The 20,864-nt window shown below is 33.9% G+C and overlaps 1 protein-coding gene across 2 annotated transcripts in view; it reads right to left on the bottom strand.

Annotated features, from left to right (window-relative positions):
• The window catches only part of LOC131521600 (mannosyl-oligosaccharide 1,2-alpha-mannosidase IA), a 223,757-nt gene that overhangs the window by 110,769 nt on the left and 92,124 nt on the right, over nt 1-20,864 (bottom strand). For both annotated transcript variants that reach the window (XM_058746505.1, XM_058746506.1), the window contains exon 2: nt 3,368-3,464. In XM_058746505.1, the coding sequence (XP_058602488.1) occupies nt 3,368-3,464 (97 nt within the window). The remainder of the gene's footprint in view (nt 1-3,367; nt 3,465-20,864) is intronic.

A 20,864-nucleotide genomic window follows, 5' to 3' on the forward strand; every position in this document is an offset into this window, starting at 1 on the left:
GACAACGTGAACCCATACACACGCAATTAACAGTTCTTTTCTAAATGACAGACTTATTCAATTTGGGCAGAATTAAAATCACAAAGTATGTGTGTGAAACACAACACGCCCTCCCTCAGGGAAAACTAGTCCTGTCCGAACAGAGCCAGAAGCGAAAGTACAAAACAAGAGAAACAATCATTAAACAGTTCTTTCAATCAAACGATCTACAGCTCGCACGGGATGGAGGCGTTCTGATCATTAATCAAGTCAATGAATCAGCTTTCATCGCATCATGCCGGAGCTGTTGATGGCCATTGTTGCTGTGTCGCTGAGTGATGGCGAGCAGACGCCTGCTACAAAACCGCCTGACAGTCACATTCATCCAGCAGCTTCATCACAGATCCTGACAGGCCTTTGATGCCTTCAACATGCAATATTTATAGGATCACATGTCAAAAAAGAAAGTGAACTCTCAGCATCAATTAAATGCCACTGTTTAGACCTATAATGACATCCTGACAGATTCCTTCATTTACGGCGGCCCTACAGATGTTTCAGTGAATTGTGCAGACACTATTTTATCAGTTTTCCCCCTCAGGTACACTTACTCCAAAAGCATAATTAAAACAATCATAATTTAGTTTTTAACGACTAATTTCCACCATCTGTCCAACCCTTACATATAAGAGGTCTGTTTTGGTTGCTACAGTTCATATGTGAAGCTCTTCTGCTCACCGAAGCTGCATTTATTTGATAATAAATACAGAAAAATGTTGAAATATTATTTCAATTTAAAATAGCCATTTTCTATTCTAATATATTGTAAACCGCAATTTATTTCTGTGACGCAGCGTTGAATTTTCAGCATCATTACTCCAGTCTTCAGAGTCACATGATCCTTCAGAAATCACTCTAATATGCTGATTTTATTTGAAATATAATATAATTTTGATATATTTAATGTTGCCAGGGTGTTCTAAGCGAATTAAGTACAATTCAGTAAAATTACACTCCGTAACTAAATGAATCTCATTTAGTAAACGACTGTCATCTGTGCATGATTAATATATATTGTTTTTATCATCAGCCACCTGTAACCTGAAGCATAAACCTTAATAATACCACTAGTCAGCATATTTAATAATATTTTTTGTTTCTTTTTTTGCTCCCACGATAATAACACCTGTGAAAACCAGCAGGCATAACAGAAGAAAGCCACATTCTATATGAGAAATATTTGTGTGCGGATCCGTTCTGAATTATTCATTTCCTGTTTTCCACTCTATTTTGTAGTTTGCTTCAAAATAATGAAAAAGAAACGTCCCTAACGTACGGCTTCAGAACAGGTATTGAATATGAAGGGAGCCAAAGAAAAAAGACATGGATTAAAGGGAATATGAGATATGAGCATATGAAGCACGAAGGTACAGTAACATCCCAGTGACTTTCAGTATATCAGCGTGATTTCCACAAGTCGGCTAAATGCAGATGCAATCTTCCCACGTGTCTATTTACTCATGGGATTGAACTGAAGGACACGGCGTTCAATTTCATACTCGGCTTCACAGGGACACATAAAGATCAAGGATCTTGTAAGAGGCGGGAAACCTGTACGCGGCAACAAACGCACAAACCCGGTGGCTTATCGGATTAGCTGCTTCACAAAGTAGGGCGTCTTTTTCCCAAGCTTGAAGGAATCTGTCGCAAAATGACTAATTCAAAGCATCGGATCATCTGATTGGCAAGACAGATAGTTTCCAGAGGCTAATTGGGTTGCTCTGATAGAAAACAGCAATTAAGTGATAGAGTACTGGAGTTTGACCCTTGAATCTGTGGGACGTCACTTTTCTCTTAGAAAACTCTGTTACTCGTAACTATTCAGTTGCCAAAAAAAGTTTCAATTTCTGTGTTTTTGCCCCCACAGAACCTATCCCAGATAATCCCACCCCTAAAACAACTGTGATTGGTCGCTTTAGATGTCAGTCAGACGTTCTCCTTCTGTCTAAGGATGGTCTTGGTGAGACTACAGAGCACATAAGAAAACCATTCGCTCGATTTGATGTCAGATGAGTGGACGGTGCTGACCTCATTCCCACACTGACCTTTTGTACTGTCTATAAACGGTTAAAATCCATGTACCTCACTTCTTATTGTAAAGCAACATTCCAAATGTCAAGTGTGCTGATATTTCTACAGGACAGGCCACATTATTACAGTAGCGGAGCAGCTCTGAAACTGCAGGTCTCTGACTAGAGCCGCTTCTGCATGGGATTCTGATTTCTTATGAAGAGAGTTATAGAGTTTCATGATCCACCAGAACAGTGAGAACAGGGTAAATCAGGTGGAACCACAGAAACATTCACTTCTTCTAAGATGAGGATTCATGTCTGTCAGAATGTCTTTTGAATTAAAATGTGTGTTTTCTTTTTTTTTTTTTAAATTAGAATTAAGGTTGCAAACAGGGTTTGGAATCAGATTTGAAGAAAGCAGAATTAAAATGGAACGACATTCATACACCACATTTCATTTTTCTCTATAAATTACCCATAAACATGGACTATTTCCACAAACATTAGATCTTAAAAATCAATGCTTGAAATGACATGCTGTGCATAGAAAATTTTTATTTATTTGATATATTTAATTATATTTTATAAATTTCATTTTAACTGACTAATTAACTAATTAATTCAAACAGATCTGTTGTTATTTTACAAATAAAATATAAATACAAATAGGCATACAATAACATTAAATCGGCACAAAAACTTGTCTTTAATCATCTTAAAATTAAATTTATAAAACTCATATTTTATACATTTCAATTAAAGATAAAGACATTTTGTTGACAAAACAAATAATTTCATCATTAATTTATTAGAACCAAATTAGAATTAACTGATTTAATCATTTCAACTAATTAACTAATTTATTAAAACAGATTTATCGTTATGCAAAACAAAATATATACAAAGAAATATGCAAATTGGCATACACTAATTGGCATGGTTGCATCGTCTAAAACGTTTTTTTTTTTATTCAACATGATGTGCCAATTCATTCTGAATTTTATTCAACCTTATTGTCTGTACAGGCAACAACTATCTACACAGCCAGCACACATAGTGGACACTAGCTTTTACCACAGAGCCACAAAGGACTGCAAACACTGAATCTGTAATCTGAATTTCATCTCGGTATGAATAAAACTGACATTTTGATTCGGTGGCACAGCATAGTCATTTTTGGACATTCGGTGGAACAAACACATTCAGTCCTGTGAGACGAGACAGAAATGATTTTGGTTTCCAAGAAAATGACCTGATGCTAGCTGAAGAAAGCAATAAAACTCAGAGAGTTGATGTAAAATTATAACCTCACTCACCAAACATATTCCCGATGTGTCCGTTCCTGGTCAGAGGTCGAAGTTCATTCTTTCCCCAAGCGTAACGTTTATAGTTGTCCCAGGCAAACTTCATCATCTGCAAACACAAAACAAACAGGTTAAGATCTGTGAAATCACCTCTAATAATACATTTAGTGTTGCAGATTAAACATGATATTAGGATGCGATTACATCCAAAGCCATCAAGTGCAGATGTTCGCTGATCAAAAGCGAAGATGAATCAGAAAAATATGGGCTTTTATGCATTAGACGACGATACCTCTGGCGAAGCGAAGGTTGGATAAAGCATGGAAGAAATATGAGGATGTTATGAATGACACAACAAAGAATTTAATCATGTTTCACAAGCTCTATTTATTTCTGCTGGAAGCAACACACTGTCATAATTAGCTGTGCGGCAAGGCGGGCAGGCCTGCAGGATCACATTCATCAAATAAATACAGAAATTCATGAACAGACAGACGACGTCAAAGAAATGGACTGTTACCTACATGCATTAATCAAGAAAATAAATTAATAAACGCATAATCATTGTTTTCTCGTCACCATTAACCACTGCACATTTAAATGAGTTGCTTTGTTCTGTAAGTGAGTTGTCTTGGGTTCAACAGTATTCTTCTCAAAACTTGACTTTTTACAGACAGGTTTGTGATGAGATAAATAATTACATTGTTAATTAGAACCAATTAAGAATTATTAACTGCTTTATTAATTTGAACTAATTGATAAAAAAATAATAATAATAATATATATATATATATATATATATATATATATATATATATATATATATATATATATATATATATATATATATATATATATATATATATATATATATATATATATATATATATATATATATATATATATATATATATATATAGTTAGTTATGCACATACATTATAAATAAAATTAATTTAAATATGCATTTTTCCCCTCTTTTCTTTGAAAAAAAAACACCTATTCAGTAAGGATGCATTGATCAAAAGTGACAGTAAAAACATTTAAAATGTTGCAAAAGTTTTCTATTTTAAATAAATGCTGTTCTTTTGTTCGTTTTATTCAAAGAATCCTGAAAAAATGAAAAATCCTTAAAAAAAAATAAATTAGCAGCACAAATGTTTTCGATATTGACAATAATCGGAAATGTTTCTTGAGCAGGAAAACAACATATTAGAATGATTTCTGAAGGATCATGTGACGTCTGGAGTAATGATGCTGAAAATTCACAGAAATAAATTACATTTTACAATATATTCACATAGAAATCTGTTATAATAAATTGTAGTAATATTTCACTTTTTCTGTTTTACTGTATTTTTGATCAAATAAATGCAGCCTTGGTGAGCAGAAGAGTCCATTTAAAAAAAAAAAAAGTAATAGCTTAACTTCACATTTTCTGTTTTCAAATATCTTGGAGCAAATATTGTACAAAAAAAAAAAAAAAAAAAAAAAAATATATATATATATTTATTTATTTATTTATTTATTTATAAATTTGCATGCCTGCATTCACTGCATTAACTACACAGCTCTCTTAAATACTTGATTCTGATTATAAAACCAAACGTTTTCACTCATGCACTGCTTAAATGTTCATAATAACACTCGGAAAAGAAAGTGTCAATTAATTTTACATTTTGGCTTCTAAGATCTAAACCTAAAGTGAGTTCTAAACCTATTATTTCCTGAATGGGTTTGAGTCGATTAAGGAACATTACAAAGAAGCCGTGCTGTACTGCTGCTCCGTCCAAAGCTCTGAGCTCGGCGGTGCTGGATTTGTGAATCTCCCGGGTTTGAGCTCTGAATGAGTCTTTCAGCACAGCCAGGACCAGAGAAGCTCTGGATGATGCCTGGCACCAACAACCTCCACGAGGCACGCTCTGAAAAAGACTTGCTTCCCTTGAGGAGGAAGCCAATAATTGATGTGGGATCGCCTCCAACAACGCAATAAAAAGGCTTGCGACATGATAGGGAATTAGCAGGAAGAAATTCCAACCGCGATACTTATTTGAGCTCGACATGAAGGAGCAGCTGGGCCAGGATGTGGCCGATTCTTGCGTTGCATAAAGCTTTTGTGATCATCTGTTACTGACTGCAACACCAGCGCTTCGCTTTCCACTCGGTTTTAAGTTGCGCATCGTTTTGTTTCTCCTGAGGCAGTTCAGGGCCAAAGAAAGGGAGAATACGTAGCAGGTCTTCTACCTGTTAGTGCTTCATGTCCACTTTATCTACACTGATAGCAGCGGCACTAACCGGCGGAACAGATCTCATAAACACGGACAGTCTGTGCTGCTGTCAAAGCATAAATCAAGCACACATGTCTTTTCTTTTCTTTTATGTTGCCAGACTGAATGGATACATACATAACACTCCGCGCTACTGACTCTGACAGCCCACAACAGTCATACGAGCACCAGCAGAGAGGCTTTACATACACAGATCTGTCGTAAGACAAACGCTGTTCTAGTGACAACACTAGTCTATACAGTGACATACAGTAACAGTGTATTACATTTGAATCGCAGTCGACAACATAGCCAATAATGATGCTTATGTTCAATAATATAAGGAAAAATTACACATTGTCCTATAAAACCACTTTTCAAAACAAAAGTAAATGTCTTTAAAAATGAAGCAATTATTGATTGCAATTAATTGCAATGAATTAATCAATAGGCAGAGCATCTTTTATGAGTTTAATTACAAACATAATGTTATACATAATTGCACACATATACTAATTGGATATATAATAAAATATATAAAACAAACACTTTCAATTTTGTGCATATATTTATACTATATTGTATGTGTGTGTGTATATTCATTCATTTATTTATATGCATAACTATTTATGACAACCATTTTATTTAAATACATTCATCAAACATATAACAATATGAATAATGAAATGTCTTAAAATATTCATCAATTTAATTTAATTAATCTTATACAAACATGCATAATTCATTATGCATTTATCCATCCATCCTGAAATGTCTTAAAATATTAAGTAAATAAAATGATATAATAGTATTAATATAAATAGTAATTGATTTATAAGTAATAATTACTTTTATAGATAGACAGACAGACAGACAGATAGATAGTGACATAACGTCCTCCTTACTTCTTTATTATTCATAAAATCATGGATAGTGGAGCAGCAGCAGTAAAGAGAGCTGGTGAATGAGGTCAGGTCAGTGTGATGAACGTCTATAAACAACTGACACTCTTCATGACACACATTTAGAAATGACTCGGCTGCTAGAGATTCACAAACGGATCCATCACATCTCCTCCACATCATGACCCGTCAGCTCTCTATCCTAACTATAAATGAGATGGCAAAGACCCAAAAACAAATAAGCCAGATACCAGAGAAACGGTCTGCTTTAGTGAGCATGGACATTAGCGCTTAACTTTCACGATTAGATAACTGAATTAACTTCGTAACCAGCAGAGCGCGACGATAGAAATGCCAAAGCCTTGAGTTTGATTCCCAGTATGGATCATTTGCTGGCAATATACACTTATGCAATATAGTAAACGGCCTCAGAACACTCTCTCTCATTCATTCCCTCACTCTCTCTCTTCATATATATATATATATATATATAGGCCTGTATATAAAATTAAAGGGGTCTCTTCTGCTCACTAAGGCTGCACTTATTTGATCAAAAATGCAGTAAAAAATGTGACATTTTTACAATTATAAAAGTTCTTAGCAATGCATACTACTAATCAAAAATTAAGTTTTGATATATTTACAGTAGGAAATTTACAAAATATCTTCATGGAACATGATCTTTACTTAATATCCTAATGAGTTTTGGCATAAAAGAGAAATGTATAATTTTGCAACAATGTATTGTTGGCTATTGCTAAAAATATACCTGTGCTACTTATGACTGCTTTTGTGCTCCAGGGTCACAAATGTCTTTACTGTTACTTTTGACCACTTTAAGGTGTCTTTGCTGAGAAAAACAAAAAACAAAAAAAACATCAATTGCTTTAAAAAATAATCATTCTGACCCCGATTTTTGAACCGTATATATGAACCTTTAAAGTTGCTCTGGGTAAAAGCCATATTAATCTTCCATATTAATAAACGCCCACAGAGTGATACTCTTTCATCACTGGTAAAGCTACTTAATCAACCGCCTGCAAACAACAGGATGAAGATGAGAAGTGAAGCTTGAGGGAGTAAATAACCAGATCCCACATTACTGGCGAAAACTAACCCAATCAATCACGTCTGGTTACTCCACAAATCAGATGAACCTCAAAACAAGACCAGCGGTTCAAATGAGCCAGATATTGATAAGGAACAAATATGTTGACATTAGAGTCCAAACACCATGAAATATAAAACACTGTACACATACAAACTTGTATTTGCATATAAAGTGCAGCCATGAAATCCAGATGGCACTAATAAAAGGATTCATAAACATTTGGTGAGCTTGTAAATCTAAGGAATTATGATTTGCAATCTGTGTGCTACAATCACAATTTACATGCAAAAACGAATAAGATCACGACTCACTCAGAGACGGCAGGCCTTTATTAAGATCTCAGAGAACACGTGATGTAAATGTCTCGGACAGCTTAAATGATGAGCCAATAAAGCCACTACAGAAACATTCAGTGTATTTCCAGCAAATGAGAGAACACATTCCCATGTCTGACACTTTGATGAATTGCTCCTCACTGTGATACATCTATCTTAAAATTGCATAAGCCTCTCGCAAAGTCCCTGCGTGGCACATCAAAACCATCCACACACCCGCCTGTTTTTGCACGGAAAGAGAAATATATATATGTCTATTGACCAAATGGAAGCATAATGAGTCCCCCGTGTGCTGCCTGCGATTCCCAGATGAGATGAAAGCGAGACGCAGCCATTAATGGGCTTTTATCCAGTGTGGCTCTTTCATCCCAGAGCTCGCGGAGGTCTAGCAGACAAATTGCAACAAACTTCTGGAAGAACAAATACGGTGAATCTCATGTAACCTGTCAAGAGCACGTCTGACTCATGTTTCAACTCATTATCAAAAGAAAAAAAAAAAGCTTTCAAGGACATTTTATTGTGCCTAAAGAAGATGAAACCTATATTAAAGGTGTTTTTTTTTTTTGCATTGTGACATTTTTTATGACAACTTTCATGACTCTTTTCCTACTCATTACTGTAATTAATAAAAATAAATAATATTTAAAAATTATACATACATACATACAAATTATACATACATACATACACACACACACATACAGTATATATATATATTAGTTAAATCGCATCCAAAATAAACGTTTTTGTTCGTATAATGTGCGTGTGTGTACTGTGTACATTTATTATGTATATATAAATACACACACGCATGCATATATTTAAGAAAAATATGTTATGTTTATATATTAAATATATTTATATATAATATAAATATATACATGTGAATACATGTAAATATTTTCAAAATGTATACTGTATGTGTGCATATATATATATATATATATATATATATATATATATATATATATATATATATACACACACACATAATAAATATACACAGCACACACAAATATATTACGTAAACAAAACTTATTTTGGATGCGATTAATCATGATTAACGATTCATTCATTAATCGTTTGACAGCACTAATATATGTATATGTATTTATATAATGGATATTTTATAAACATTTTATATACAAATATAATTGTCTATATTCATATGCATGTATTTGTTATATAACATAACTTAATGTCTTGTATTTAATGTCTTTTATATGTATTATATTATATGAATATATTAATATATAAAACAATCACAAACAAATCACTTTTTTTTTTTTCTGTAAAAAACTTGTAATGCTTCAGAGCTGGCTGGTTTGGTTCAAGGCTTAAACGTCTTTATTAAAGAATACTTTAAAAATGCCTGTGGAGAAAATTAATGTAAAACATCCCTCAGAAATTCCTCAAGGCTGGTCATTAAAATGAAAGACACAAAGCACGAAAAAATTAATGGCCTTAAAAACAAACATCCTTTTCTTTATGCAAAGTTTACTTTCAAATGATTTTGTTGTGAGATGTGACCTGGACATGCTTTTGTGACATTGACCCACGTAGATCATGACAGCTTGTGTATTAAATTGTTCCTAATAGTCCATTTCACAGCTTTTCACTTGGTTGTGCTGCTTCCACTAGTGTATGTTTATATTTGGAGCTTTTATCCAATCATATTTCAGCAATCGTGTTGCCAGGGTCAAAGAAATCTGCCTAAGGCCTTCAGAATCAACAGTGCAGGCATCTGTAGACCAAAATCAATGGCAATGAAACCGTTGCTTTAACCAATCAGATTTCGAGTTGGCAGAACCAGACCCATAGCAGGCTTACAATAACGTCAGCATTTTCTCTCCTTTGATTGGATGCTCAGAGAGCGTACTAGTCAAAGCTAGTAAATCATTGTTTTCACAGTATTATTAATGTTTCTCAGGTTTCTTACCGCTGCGTACAGTGTGTTATTGTAGCTGTTCAGTGCATTCTGAAAAATATTCACCTTCTGTAAATCTAATTGCTAAAGTACTAAGTGACCGCGAAAAACAATCACAAACCTCCTCGGCACCGGCTCTGTGAAAGACTCGTGAAGATGAAAAACCACTAGAGTGTGGTAGGTTAAATTTCATTTTTGACTTTTTTATTGCTTTATGCGTTGGATTCTGGTGTTATTTGCAAGATATAAATCCAGGTTTAAGTTTCCGTAAGAATATCTCAGTGTCCGAGTCGAGCTGTATTAATTATTTTGTGCAGTTAATGCCTCAGCTAGAGTTGATGTGCGCTGCACAGGTGTGGCAACTTGTTGAATTGAGATAATTATTTACACAACACACAGAAGAGAGACAAAAGAGACTTTTATAGTGAAAAAAAAAAACACTGACTGAAACTGTAAACACTTTTGTTTTAGTATAATTGAGATACTATTATAATTTTTATTAATATTTTGCAATAGCTTTTATTTTTATATTTTCAGGTTATGTAAATCTAGTTCAAATTAAAGACCAGTGTTCGTTAAAAGACCAGTGTTATATTAGCATAAGCAAGGTTATTATACTATAAAACTATTATAGTTTTCAGTGTTGGGCCAGTTCCTCAAAATGTAAGATTTAAATAAGAATAAATAATCTTTCCATTGACGTATGGTTTGTTAGGATCTGACAATATTTCCCGAGATACAACTATTTGAAAATCTGGAATCTGAGGGTGCAAAAAAAAGCAACATATTGAGAAAATCACCTTTAAAGTTGTCCAAATGAATTCTTAGCAATGCATATTACTATTCAAAAACGACATTTTGATATATTTACAGTAGGAAATTTACAAAATATATTCATGGAATATGATCTTTACTTAATATCCTAATGATTTTTGGCATAAAAGAAAAATCTATAATTTTTGGCTATTGCTACAAATATACCCCAGAGACTTGAGACTGGTTTTGTGGTCCAGGGTCACATATATTATTCATTACTGGTTCAAAAGTAACTCCTTTCAAAAGTAATATCATTACATTATTTATTACTCCCGACCAACAGTAATTAGTTAAACTACTAATTAGATTACTTTTCCATTACACCCCAAAAACTTGGTAACTGCATAAGTTACAGATAAATGAAAAGTGCAACTAGCTCAAACTGATAACAAGCAACATTTTAAACAACTTCTGTTATTTATTAAAGCAGCAACACAGTAAAATCTGCAACAGGGCTCAAGCAGGTAGAACCAACCAAACATGTTAGGATTCGTAGTACCATTATAATTTACCTGTGACATTGTGATGTTTCTGTCATCCTTTCCCCTTAAAAATGAAAATAATGGCGGGATTTCCAGCTGCTATATGATGTGGGCTTCTCCATCTTCCAACAAAACTAGCTTGCTGCATTGCTGATATCATGTGCGTACATGCACAACGATTATGAAAATTGATAGTGTTTGTGACAAATGTAAATAGTAACTAGCCATTTTTTGGGGGGGATGGTAACTGTAATATTACTGAAATTGTATTAGTAATTAGTTACACTACTTACACTACACTGTTTAAAAAAAAAAAAAAAAAAAAAAAAGTTGAGCGAACAAATTTTTTACCAGCTTCAGCAGATTTTTGTGGGAGATTCTCAAATTTTTGTTGTATAAACTTAAAACGACAAGTTGTAAAAATCTGCTGAAGCTGGTTGCCTTAATTTTAAGTTGGCTCAACTTTTTTTTTTTACAGTGTACCGGGGAAAATAATATTATTACTGTAATGCGTTACTAGTAGTCACTGCCTACTGATAGTTTAATTAACATTTTAATTTGTTTTTATTTTTATAATTTTTGTGTTTTTTTTTTTGTTTGTTTTTTTTTTAGTTAGATTTTACATAACCTTGGCTATAGCTGAAATAAAATAAGAAACCACGTTCACATTATGAAACAAGTTTAAAACACACAAGGAAACCTTTTTGGAAACAATATTTTGTGCACATTTAACCCCTTTCTTACAGTCTTCCTTACAGTGTTTCCTGTATCATCAATGCATGCATTTTCTGTTTTCCTTTTAAAGTTTAAGTCATTTTGTAAGTATATCTATATAGTTTTCATTAAGTTTTAGTTAGTTTAGTAGAAATGAGATGCTGCCTGTATCATCAGTGCATGTATTTTCATGACAAACGAAGTGTTTTTAGTAAAGCGGTGCTCTGCTGGATCAGGCTGAAGGTCAGTGAGGAGTGAATGCTTCTAAATCCTGCAGGTTTAAAGCTGTTCAGATCTGCTGACCGTTTGACTTCAGTCTATAGTTCATGATTCTTTCTCAGTGTGTAGAGGAGCATTAAAACACGAAGACTGCTGGAGAACAGCGTTTGCATCGCTGGGCGCCTCATTTTGGCTGAGTTATAACCTGCACCCATATAGCAAAAGACTTCTCTCTAGTTTAACAGCGAGTGCTGAAGGCATCCTCAAGCTTCATACTCATATAAACCTGTTATATATTTTAATAAAGTTTATTTAACTAACCCTAAAAAAAAAAAAAAGAGAACAAAAACTTTTAGTTTTAAAATTTTAGTTTAAAAATTACAGAAACAAACTTTTTTTATAAAAACATAAAAACCTAAACTGAAATAATTTTATTTTAGCTTGACAAGGCAAAATATCTCATTCTTATTTAGTTAAATTTTATGTACTAAAATAACTAAACTGAAACAAAAAATAATAAAACTACTTATATTAAAAAAAATGGACAACTTAATCACTAAACCTTTAACTGAAATTAAATAGAAAATGGATAAGTAAAAAATAATACATAAATACATATAAACTAACCCCCCCCCCCAAAAAAAAAAACTAATAAAAATGACAAAAATAAATAAAATTACTAAAACAAAAAATATAAAAATATAATTTTATTTCAGTTAGTTGCCAAGAAAACAATTATTTAGTTTAACTTCATGTACTAAAATAACTAAAACACAAATATTAATTAATAAAAAAAAAGAAAACTATTTAAATAATAAAAAATACAACTAAATTACTAAAACTTTAACTAAAATTAAATAGAAAACAAAGTTAAAAATGACATCTAATTCAAAATGGTATAACAATGACACTAAAATAACACCGGTAAAAATGCTACAGGAAAAAAACAGTTGGTTAACAGTAACTTCCCTTTTGAAAAATGGACAAGCACTTTGATATGTTTTCCTGTTTTAACATGAAATGCATTAAGACAGTGAAGAAAACACACTCGTCTAACAATTTGATGGGGCATTTAAACTCTCTGAATCACCAGAACAACTTAGTGAAAAGTTACTGTGAAAACCTTGAGAAGTGCTCACCATCCGACAGCCTTTATAGCTAATTAGCCATCATCAGGTTACTGTGACTCAGCTTTACAGAGACATTCAGAAGAGATTTAGTTCACATATTCAAACATGTCAGCACACAGGTGGTTTCCTGAAGCTTTCAGTATTGACATCAACTAGACTTGCCAGACTAGCAGCAACTGTGAAAGCCACTAAACTTCCGGCCCTAAAAACACTCGGCGTTGCTAAAATAACCAAAGAACTGGTTTGGGTGCGAAACGGACCTCAGACTCTGGATAGAGAAGCAATCTGAGGCAGTTATCAAACTAACACATAAAAGCAGGAGGCTGATGGATGAGGAGGAAGTGGCTGATGAAGGGTCTCGTCGCTCGTGATTGCGAGCAGCTGCGGTGAAAAAGCCAAAGACCCAGATTAAGGAGCACAAGAGGACAGGAAAAGTAGACAGAAACACAGTGGTTAGAGGCTAAATGAGCAACTACTAAACTCAGCGACTCGCAACCGCCTGCAGAATCCAGTTCAGCCCAATTACAAAGGATTTCAGGCTGAATACAACACACTTAGGAATAAAACTTCAGCAGAAATGAAAACTCATCAATATTTACTCATCCTCATCAAAGCCTCTTTCAAATGAAGTCTGTTCACTCTGCGAGCTCTGGTCACACAAGACTAACTTCTGTACCCTGTGAATGGGGAAATATATTGAAATCTCAAAAAACTGCATGGACTGTCACATAAATGTTGTTTCGTATGCTCAAATTGCATTAAAAATAGCTTTTACTTCAGGTTGGTCTCAAGTGAGCATCTCAGGATGCTGACTGTTTCTATGGCAACCAGAGATTCTAATGACAACTGCAGTGATGCGATGACTTTGCGAATTGGTGATTGGTTCTTTTATTTAGAAGGAGGGACCAGGGTTATTATAGTTTTTAAAAAAAGTTACTTTAAATAAAGTCAATTTTAACTCAAATTAAATATTTAAAACTAAACTAAGAAAAACGGGCAACACTTTACAATAAGGTTCATTAGTTAACAACATTAGTTAACATGAATTAAGAATTAACAGTACTTCCACAGCATTCATTAATCTTAGTTAATGTTAATTTCAGCATTTACTAATGCATTATTAAAATTATTAAAAGTTGTGTTTGTTAACATTAGTTAATGCACTATGAACTAAAATGAATGACTATTTTTTATTAACTAACGTTAACAAAGATGAATAGTGTAATAAATGTATTGATCATTGTTTGTTCATGTTAGTTAATACATTAACTAATGTTAACAAATGACACCTTATTGTAAAGTGTTACCGAAAAAAGGTAAACTGAAATAAAATTAAAAACTTTTTTATAAAACAAACTGAAATAGTCAAATAAGAAAAAAAAAAAAAAAAAAGTACTAAAAATTACTCACGTAAAAAAAATTAAAAAATTAAATTAAGATGAAAATTGAAAACATAAAAATAAAAACTAACTCTAAATATTAATATAAACTATACAATGCAAAACTCCAGTACAAATATCTAAACATTCTTAAATCAAGACATTTAGTGGAGAAGCAAAATGACATTTGACATCGAAATTAAGTGAAAATGCAAATGAAAAGGCATCAAAATTAAATGCATTCACGCTTAAAACAAGAAAAAATATCTACCAAAAATAATTTAAAAACCGTTTTCAATTTTAATTAAGTTTACAGTATTTTTCTCCAAGTTTACTGCATTGGCAGATTTAATTTTTTTTTTACTATTAATACATTCATCAGAAAACAAGACAAAATATCTTCAGTCACTTTTCCTTAACACATTTTTATTAAAATATACAAAATTATACATTAAAAAATATGTATATATGACCAAAAAAGTCTTGGAATATAGCACACGAGCCATATGGACTATTTTTATTTTTAAATCGTATTTTTTTAATTGATTGATAGATTCAATAATTAATTATTTTTATTTTGTTTTATTATTTATTTAGTCGTTTTTGTCATTTAGTCATATATTCTTTTCAAAAAAAGGGGGGGGGGGCATTGTGGCCTAATGGTTAGAGAGTTGGACTTGTAACCTGAAGGTCGCAGGTTAGAGTCTCAGAGGGGAGAGTGAATAACCAGTGCTCTCCCTACCTTCAATACCATGACTGAGGTGAGACCCTTGAGCAAGGGCCACCCACTGCTCCGGGTGTCTGTTCACGGTGTGTGTGTGTTCACTACTCACTGCTGTGTGTGTGCACTTGGATGGGTTAAATGCAGAGCACAAATTCCAGGCACGAGACACCATACTTAGCCACACGTCACGTCCTTTCCTTTCCTGTCGGAGCTTACATCCAAAAGAGCTGTGTAAATATTCTTTAAAATATTCTTTAATTTTCTACAGATAAACATACAAGTTTGAGGATGTAAATAATGACAGAATTCACATTTTTCCCAAACTATTCCTCACTAACAGTCTGTATCTATGTGATCTACAGCTGCAATGGAGCAAAAAAAAGGACAAAGGCAATGCATAAATACTCTGCTGCTCAGCAGAAATGAATTTGCTACGAAATTGCTTTTGCTCGCCATTCTGCCGTTTACCTTCAACAAGCTATCAACTAAAAAATCAAACGCTTTTGAGAGCGTTCTTGACGTTCAGTAAATAAACGTTAGGAGCAAATACGTGCAAACTGCTGAACAGTCTCCAGCGGGAATTGCAAAACCACTGTTTTCCTCACAATTAGCTGCATTCGAGGGCACAAAACACTGAAGTGTCCTTTAAACAACACAATGGGCTATTAGCTTATTTGCAAACCATCCCTTATGAGGGCACGCAATGTTAAACTAAGCCTGAAAAGCGTATTGTGAGGCAAACGGTGCCATCCATACAAAACACACCGACAGATTCTCATCAGAACAATAACGAGTTTGCAGGCCAGACTCCACCGGGACCGACTGGCTCGTGTCTGGTCCAAATCACAGCCGACCTCTGGTCTGGAGAGCGTGAGTAATTCAGGTGCAGACCGCAGGCGTGATTTGGTCTGGGAAGAGATTTACCGTCAGGATTACCTGAGCCCCACAGCAGCAGCTGCCCGTTATGAAGGAGGCTGATCTGCAGAGAAACAAGGTCCGGCATCAGAAACGCCACTGATAGTCCATAATGCTTCAGGCCCGGAACGAACTAATGCCGCGTAAAGAGCTCAGGGCCACCACGGGACAGCGAGTAATGAAACGACGGGAAGAAAGTGTTCAACACAAATTTGATTTAAGACAGCAGGGACATTCAGATGCTCAAACTACGAGCCTCAATCATTCCTCAATCAAAAATCAGATTTGTCGAGTCCTGATGGAATAGACATTCACATGAATATCAGAATACTGTAAAACTTTTTTTAAAGCCCAACTCTATCTATTGATCGATCGATAAATAATAAAAATAATAAGTAAAAAGTACATAATATAAAATACAAAATCATATACAGAACAGAAAATAAAAATAAAGCTAAAAAACGATTCAAAATATTAATAAAAACTATTATATATATATATATGTGTGTGTGTGTGTGTGTGTAATATTTTGAATCGGTTTTTAATTTTATTTTAGTAATTTTTATATATACCTATATAGTTTATTAATTTTTACTAGTTTTACTTTTCGTTATTTTAGTACATCAAGTTAAACTAAATTAAAATGAGAAATGTTGCCTTAACTTGATGTAAAAATTGATTGATTTATAAAAAAATAAAAATAAAATAAAGTTAATTTGATCACTCAGTGTGAACTCCTGCAGGGAATTTTACATCTTTTATTGCAAAATATGTTGGTAATTACTGCTGTGTTTTTGACAGTTCACTGAAATCACATTCCATTCATTTTTTACATTGAAGCTATGGGAGAAATATATTGTATATGATATAATTATCAGATTGTAGGATTGAGTTGATTTAATAATAGCATCTTCTCATCTGAAAATTATTTTATTTAAAACGCATTGTCCACTTATCCTCAATTTAGTTCACTACTTATGTTAGTAGCTGGCATCTAGTTGATTTCTGAAAGAGTAGCTTGATTCTGTTTGAACTCATCTAAATTCAGAGTATAACAGTTTCGGATTTGCTTCTGTGTCTGTGTCAGACATACATGTACATGTGTGTGTATAAAGCAAGTATCTGTTGTTTGTGCTCTTTCTCAATTGTAAACCGACAAGTAAAGTAAGCAAATATTTCCCTGTCTCCCGTTCCTGCATTTTAATCAGGGAACAGAACCAGCTGTGCAATTAGAATTCAGCGAACTGTCCAAACAAGCACTTTTTGATGTGGCGTCTCTCCACCGCTGAGAAATATTGGCCATATATCACATCTCTGGAAACAAACTGCCCCTTTTAATAGGCAGTTACAAGCCATTCTCTGGCCAAGAGACACTCACAATAGGGGCCGTTGGGCTCCGTCGCTCACATTCGGGAGATTTAGGGCTTCATATATTGAGGTGCTGTTTCCGGTGAGCGTTAATCACGTCCAGGATTTTGCTGAGCTGCTGTTGGGCTCTTGAGGACCAGGTTGTCTCTGATCGAGTTAGTGACGGGGTGAAGCTGATCCAGCAGCTTGGTAACACGTTTGTGATTTGCCAGCCTAACCTGACGGATCTGATTTATTACCAATGATCCCGGTCCACGGTTGGATGGGATGTGACTGTTTGTCCATTGATGAAACCTGGATGCGATTGCAGTGCACAATCCCTATAGCACTCAAAGGAATAGTTCATGCAAAAATAAAAATTCATTTAATGTGATATTGCTCCAAATGCCAGCAACGGTCACCAAACATCCCACTAATGAGACTGGAAGACATTTCTGCAAAGTAATGTGCATGAAGTGATTTTGGTCTGAATAAAATGGATGTGTTAGGTAGTTTCTTATTTCTTATTGTGTATAACAAAAAAAACAAAAAAAAAAACACATTTATTGCACAATATAATGCACAAAAATTGACGTACTTGAAATATTAAAATAATATATTACAATATAATGGAATTTCTTTTGGACATCTATATTACGAAAATATATATATTTGAACAAAAACAGCAAGTATTTAGACATTCAGCATTGCTGTTTACTGGAAATATTAGCTTGTTCCTGGAAAGGCTGCATTTCTGAAAATAGCTCAAATGCAATTGGTTTAGTAGCATGTCTGTTTTTATTTAGCTACTCCCAGCTTCCCAGAAACTAATATGTTCTTGAGAATCTCCTCCCCAAAAAAATCTTTTAAACAGATTTAAATTGTTTGCATGCATACAGTAGTTTAAAAGTCTGGACAGCTAAAACTTCCAACCACTTGGCTCTAGTATTCTAGTATCAGACACTTTGCAATAAAATAAAACCAAAACATTTGTTTTCCCAACCAACAGCAGACAGTCGGAGCTTTCGAGAAACCTGTCCGATGAAAACCAGTTTTGAAAAAGCCATTATATTTGCAAATTGGTCTGGTGACACTATCGCTGCAGAAATGACACACTCCAGCGCTGAGAGACTGAAACACTCTCCTATGGCAGTGACTCCCTACTTGATCATTAGAAACTTCACATCACTCACGCCAACAGGCCTCATGAGTCTCCAGCGACACAGCGGCCTCTGCTTAAAGAGCTCATGAATAATTCACACGCGGAGAGGCCATTAAGATGGGTCTTGCCGGGCGGAAGCGGCACGAACATTTCCGGCCTGTTTTCTGCTGCATGAAGGAGCCACAGGGGAGAGATGAGCATGCACAGAGCATTTAATCCCATCATGCCGTTTGCTTAAGGACCCTTTAATATGTCACACTTATGAAGCAATTAGTGGGTCTGATGCTATTCCAGAAAACAACTGCGGCGAGAGATTTATGATGTGATGATGGCATGTGATTCTACTAACTTGCACACGTCAGTAGTGAAACAGGAGCTCAGTATCTTTGGCAGTATCTGGCTTTTTTTTTACTTTTGTGTTATTTGTCGTCATGTATTTACTTAAATGAAGCTTTGGGAGTCTGAATCATTTCAGTGAATCGGTTCACTCAAGCACTTCTTATGAAGCATATTAAATGTGATCAGCATATTAGAATGATTTCTGAAGGATCATGTGACACTGAAGACTGAAGTAATGATGCTGAAAATTCAGCTTTGTTCACAGCAATCAATTATATTTTACAATATATGTAAACCGAAGAGAGTTATTTTGAATTGTAATAATATTTCACAACATTACCGTTTTTAGGAAATATAAGGAAACCAACATGTACTCGAGCACTTCCCCAAAAATCTAAATCTAATCTAAATCTAAATGAGATTTATGTTTGCATGTATAACTTCAAAGTTTGGATGGCTAAAACTTCCAACTACAATATATATTATGTTTTTATACATAATTAAACAAGAATTAAACAAATTAAACAATCATTGCCAGTTACTTTGTTTTATAAGAAGTTAAAATTAAATAAAAATATAAAAATGTAAACAATAAACCAAAAAACAAAGCATACTTAAAAATTACATATATTTTAACAAAGCAAGAATTATATATAATATATATTATATATAATATATATATATAATATATATATATATTATATATATATATATATATATGTGTGTGTGTGTATATATATATATATATATATATATATATATATATATATATATATATATATATACACACACACATACATACATACATACTGTAGCATCAGAACGAGTCAGACAAAACTAAGATTCGATCAGGACATCGAAACATGAGGAGCCGAAATTCCAGGAGAACATGACAACGTCGTAAAGATGCCCATCTCCGACCTCTGGAGCAAGCCTAACCAACAAGCCTCTTCCAGAACAGTTTGCAACATTAAGACAAAAGAACACTTATTGATAAGTGTTCAACGCAGGAAGGATCGTCAAATTTGGGGTAAATAATCAAGATTAATGGTCAAAGAGATGGCCATCACATGTGTTCCACGAGAGAAATCACAAGCTTCTTTAGATTGACTTTTCCCCCACACATACAAGACAAAGAACCAGACGGAAATCCTTCTGTCCAAAGAACATGTCTTTTGGTCCCCACAGATCTACACAGAGACTTTCTTTTCATATGCATATAAAATCATCCTAAAAGGAACTTTTCTAGGCATAACACTATATTATGTATGTAACCACACATTAGACTATCATGTTTTAAGCACATATTATGTATGTCTTTCTAATAACTATTGAATGACTTTAAGGTTAGTCGTGTTTGGTATGTATGAGTTTGACATTTCTAGCTTGAAACGTTTCTTCCAATTGATTCTTTGTCAAATGTATCATATTCTGGTTATAGAAATCACATCCAAAAGTATACTTTGCAAGAGTGTGTAAAATTCAGACCATGTGACTGATAACATGCTGATTTATGATGGAAGGAACAACCCTAGCTAAGATAATAGCCTATCTAATTGGTCAAGACACCAGATGGGATGTGTCCAAAAAGCCGAGTTTAAAACCTCAGGACACCATCAAATCGCCCCCTTCTCTCTCATCCTTCTTCTCGCCACCGCGTTTTGACGCTGTTTTAGCACTCTTTGAGCGTGCTCTGGCCTACAGGCCAGTTGCTACTTAACACCACGATGAGAGGAAAAACC

This window comes from Onychostoma macrolepis, chromosome 16 (genome assembly GCF_012432095.1).
Source record: "Onychostoma macrolepis isolate SWU-2019 chromosome 16, ASM1243209v1, whole genome shotgun sequence".
Lineage (NCBI taxonomy): Eukaryota > Metazoa > Chordata > Actinopteri > Cypriniformes > Cyprinidae > Onychostoma > Onychostoma macrolepis.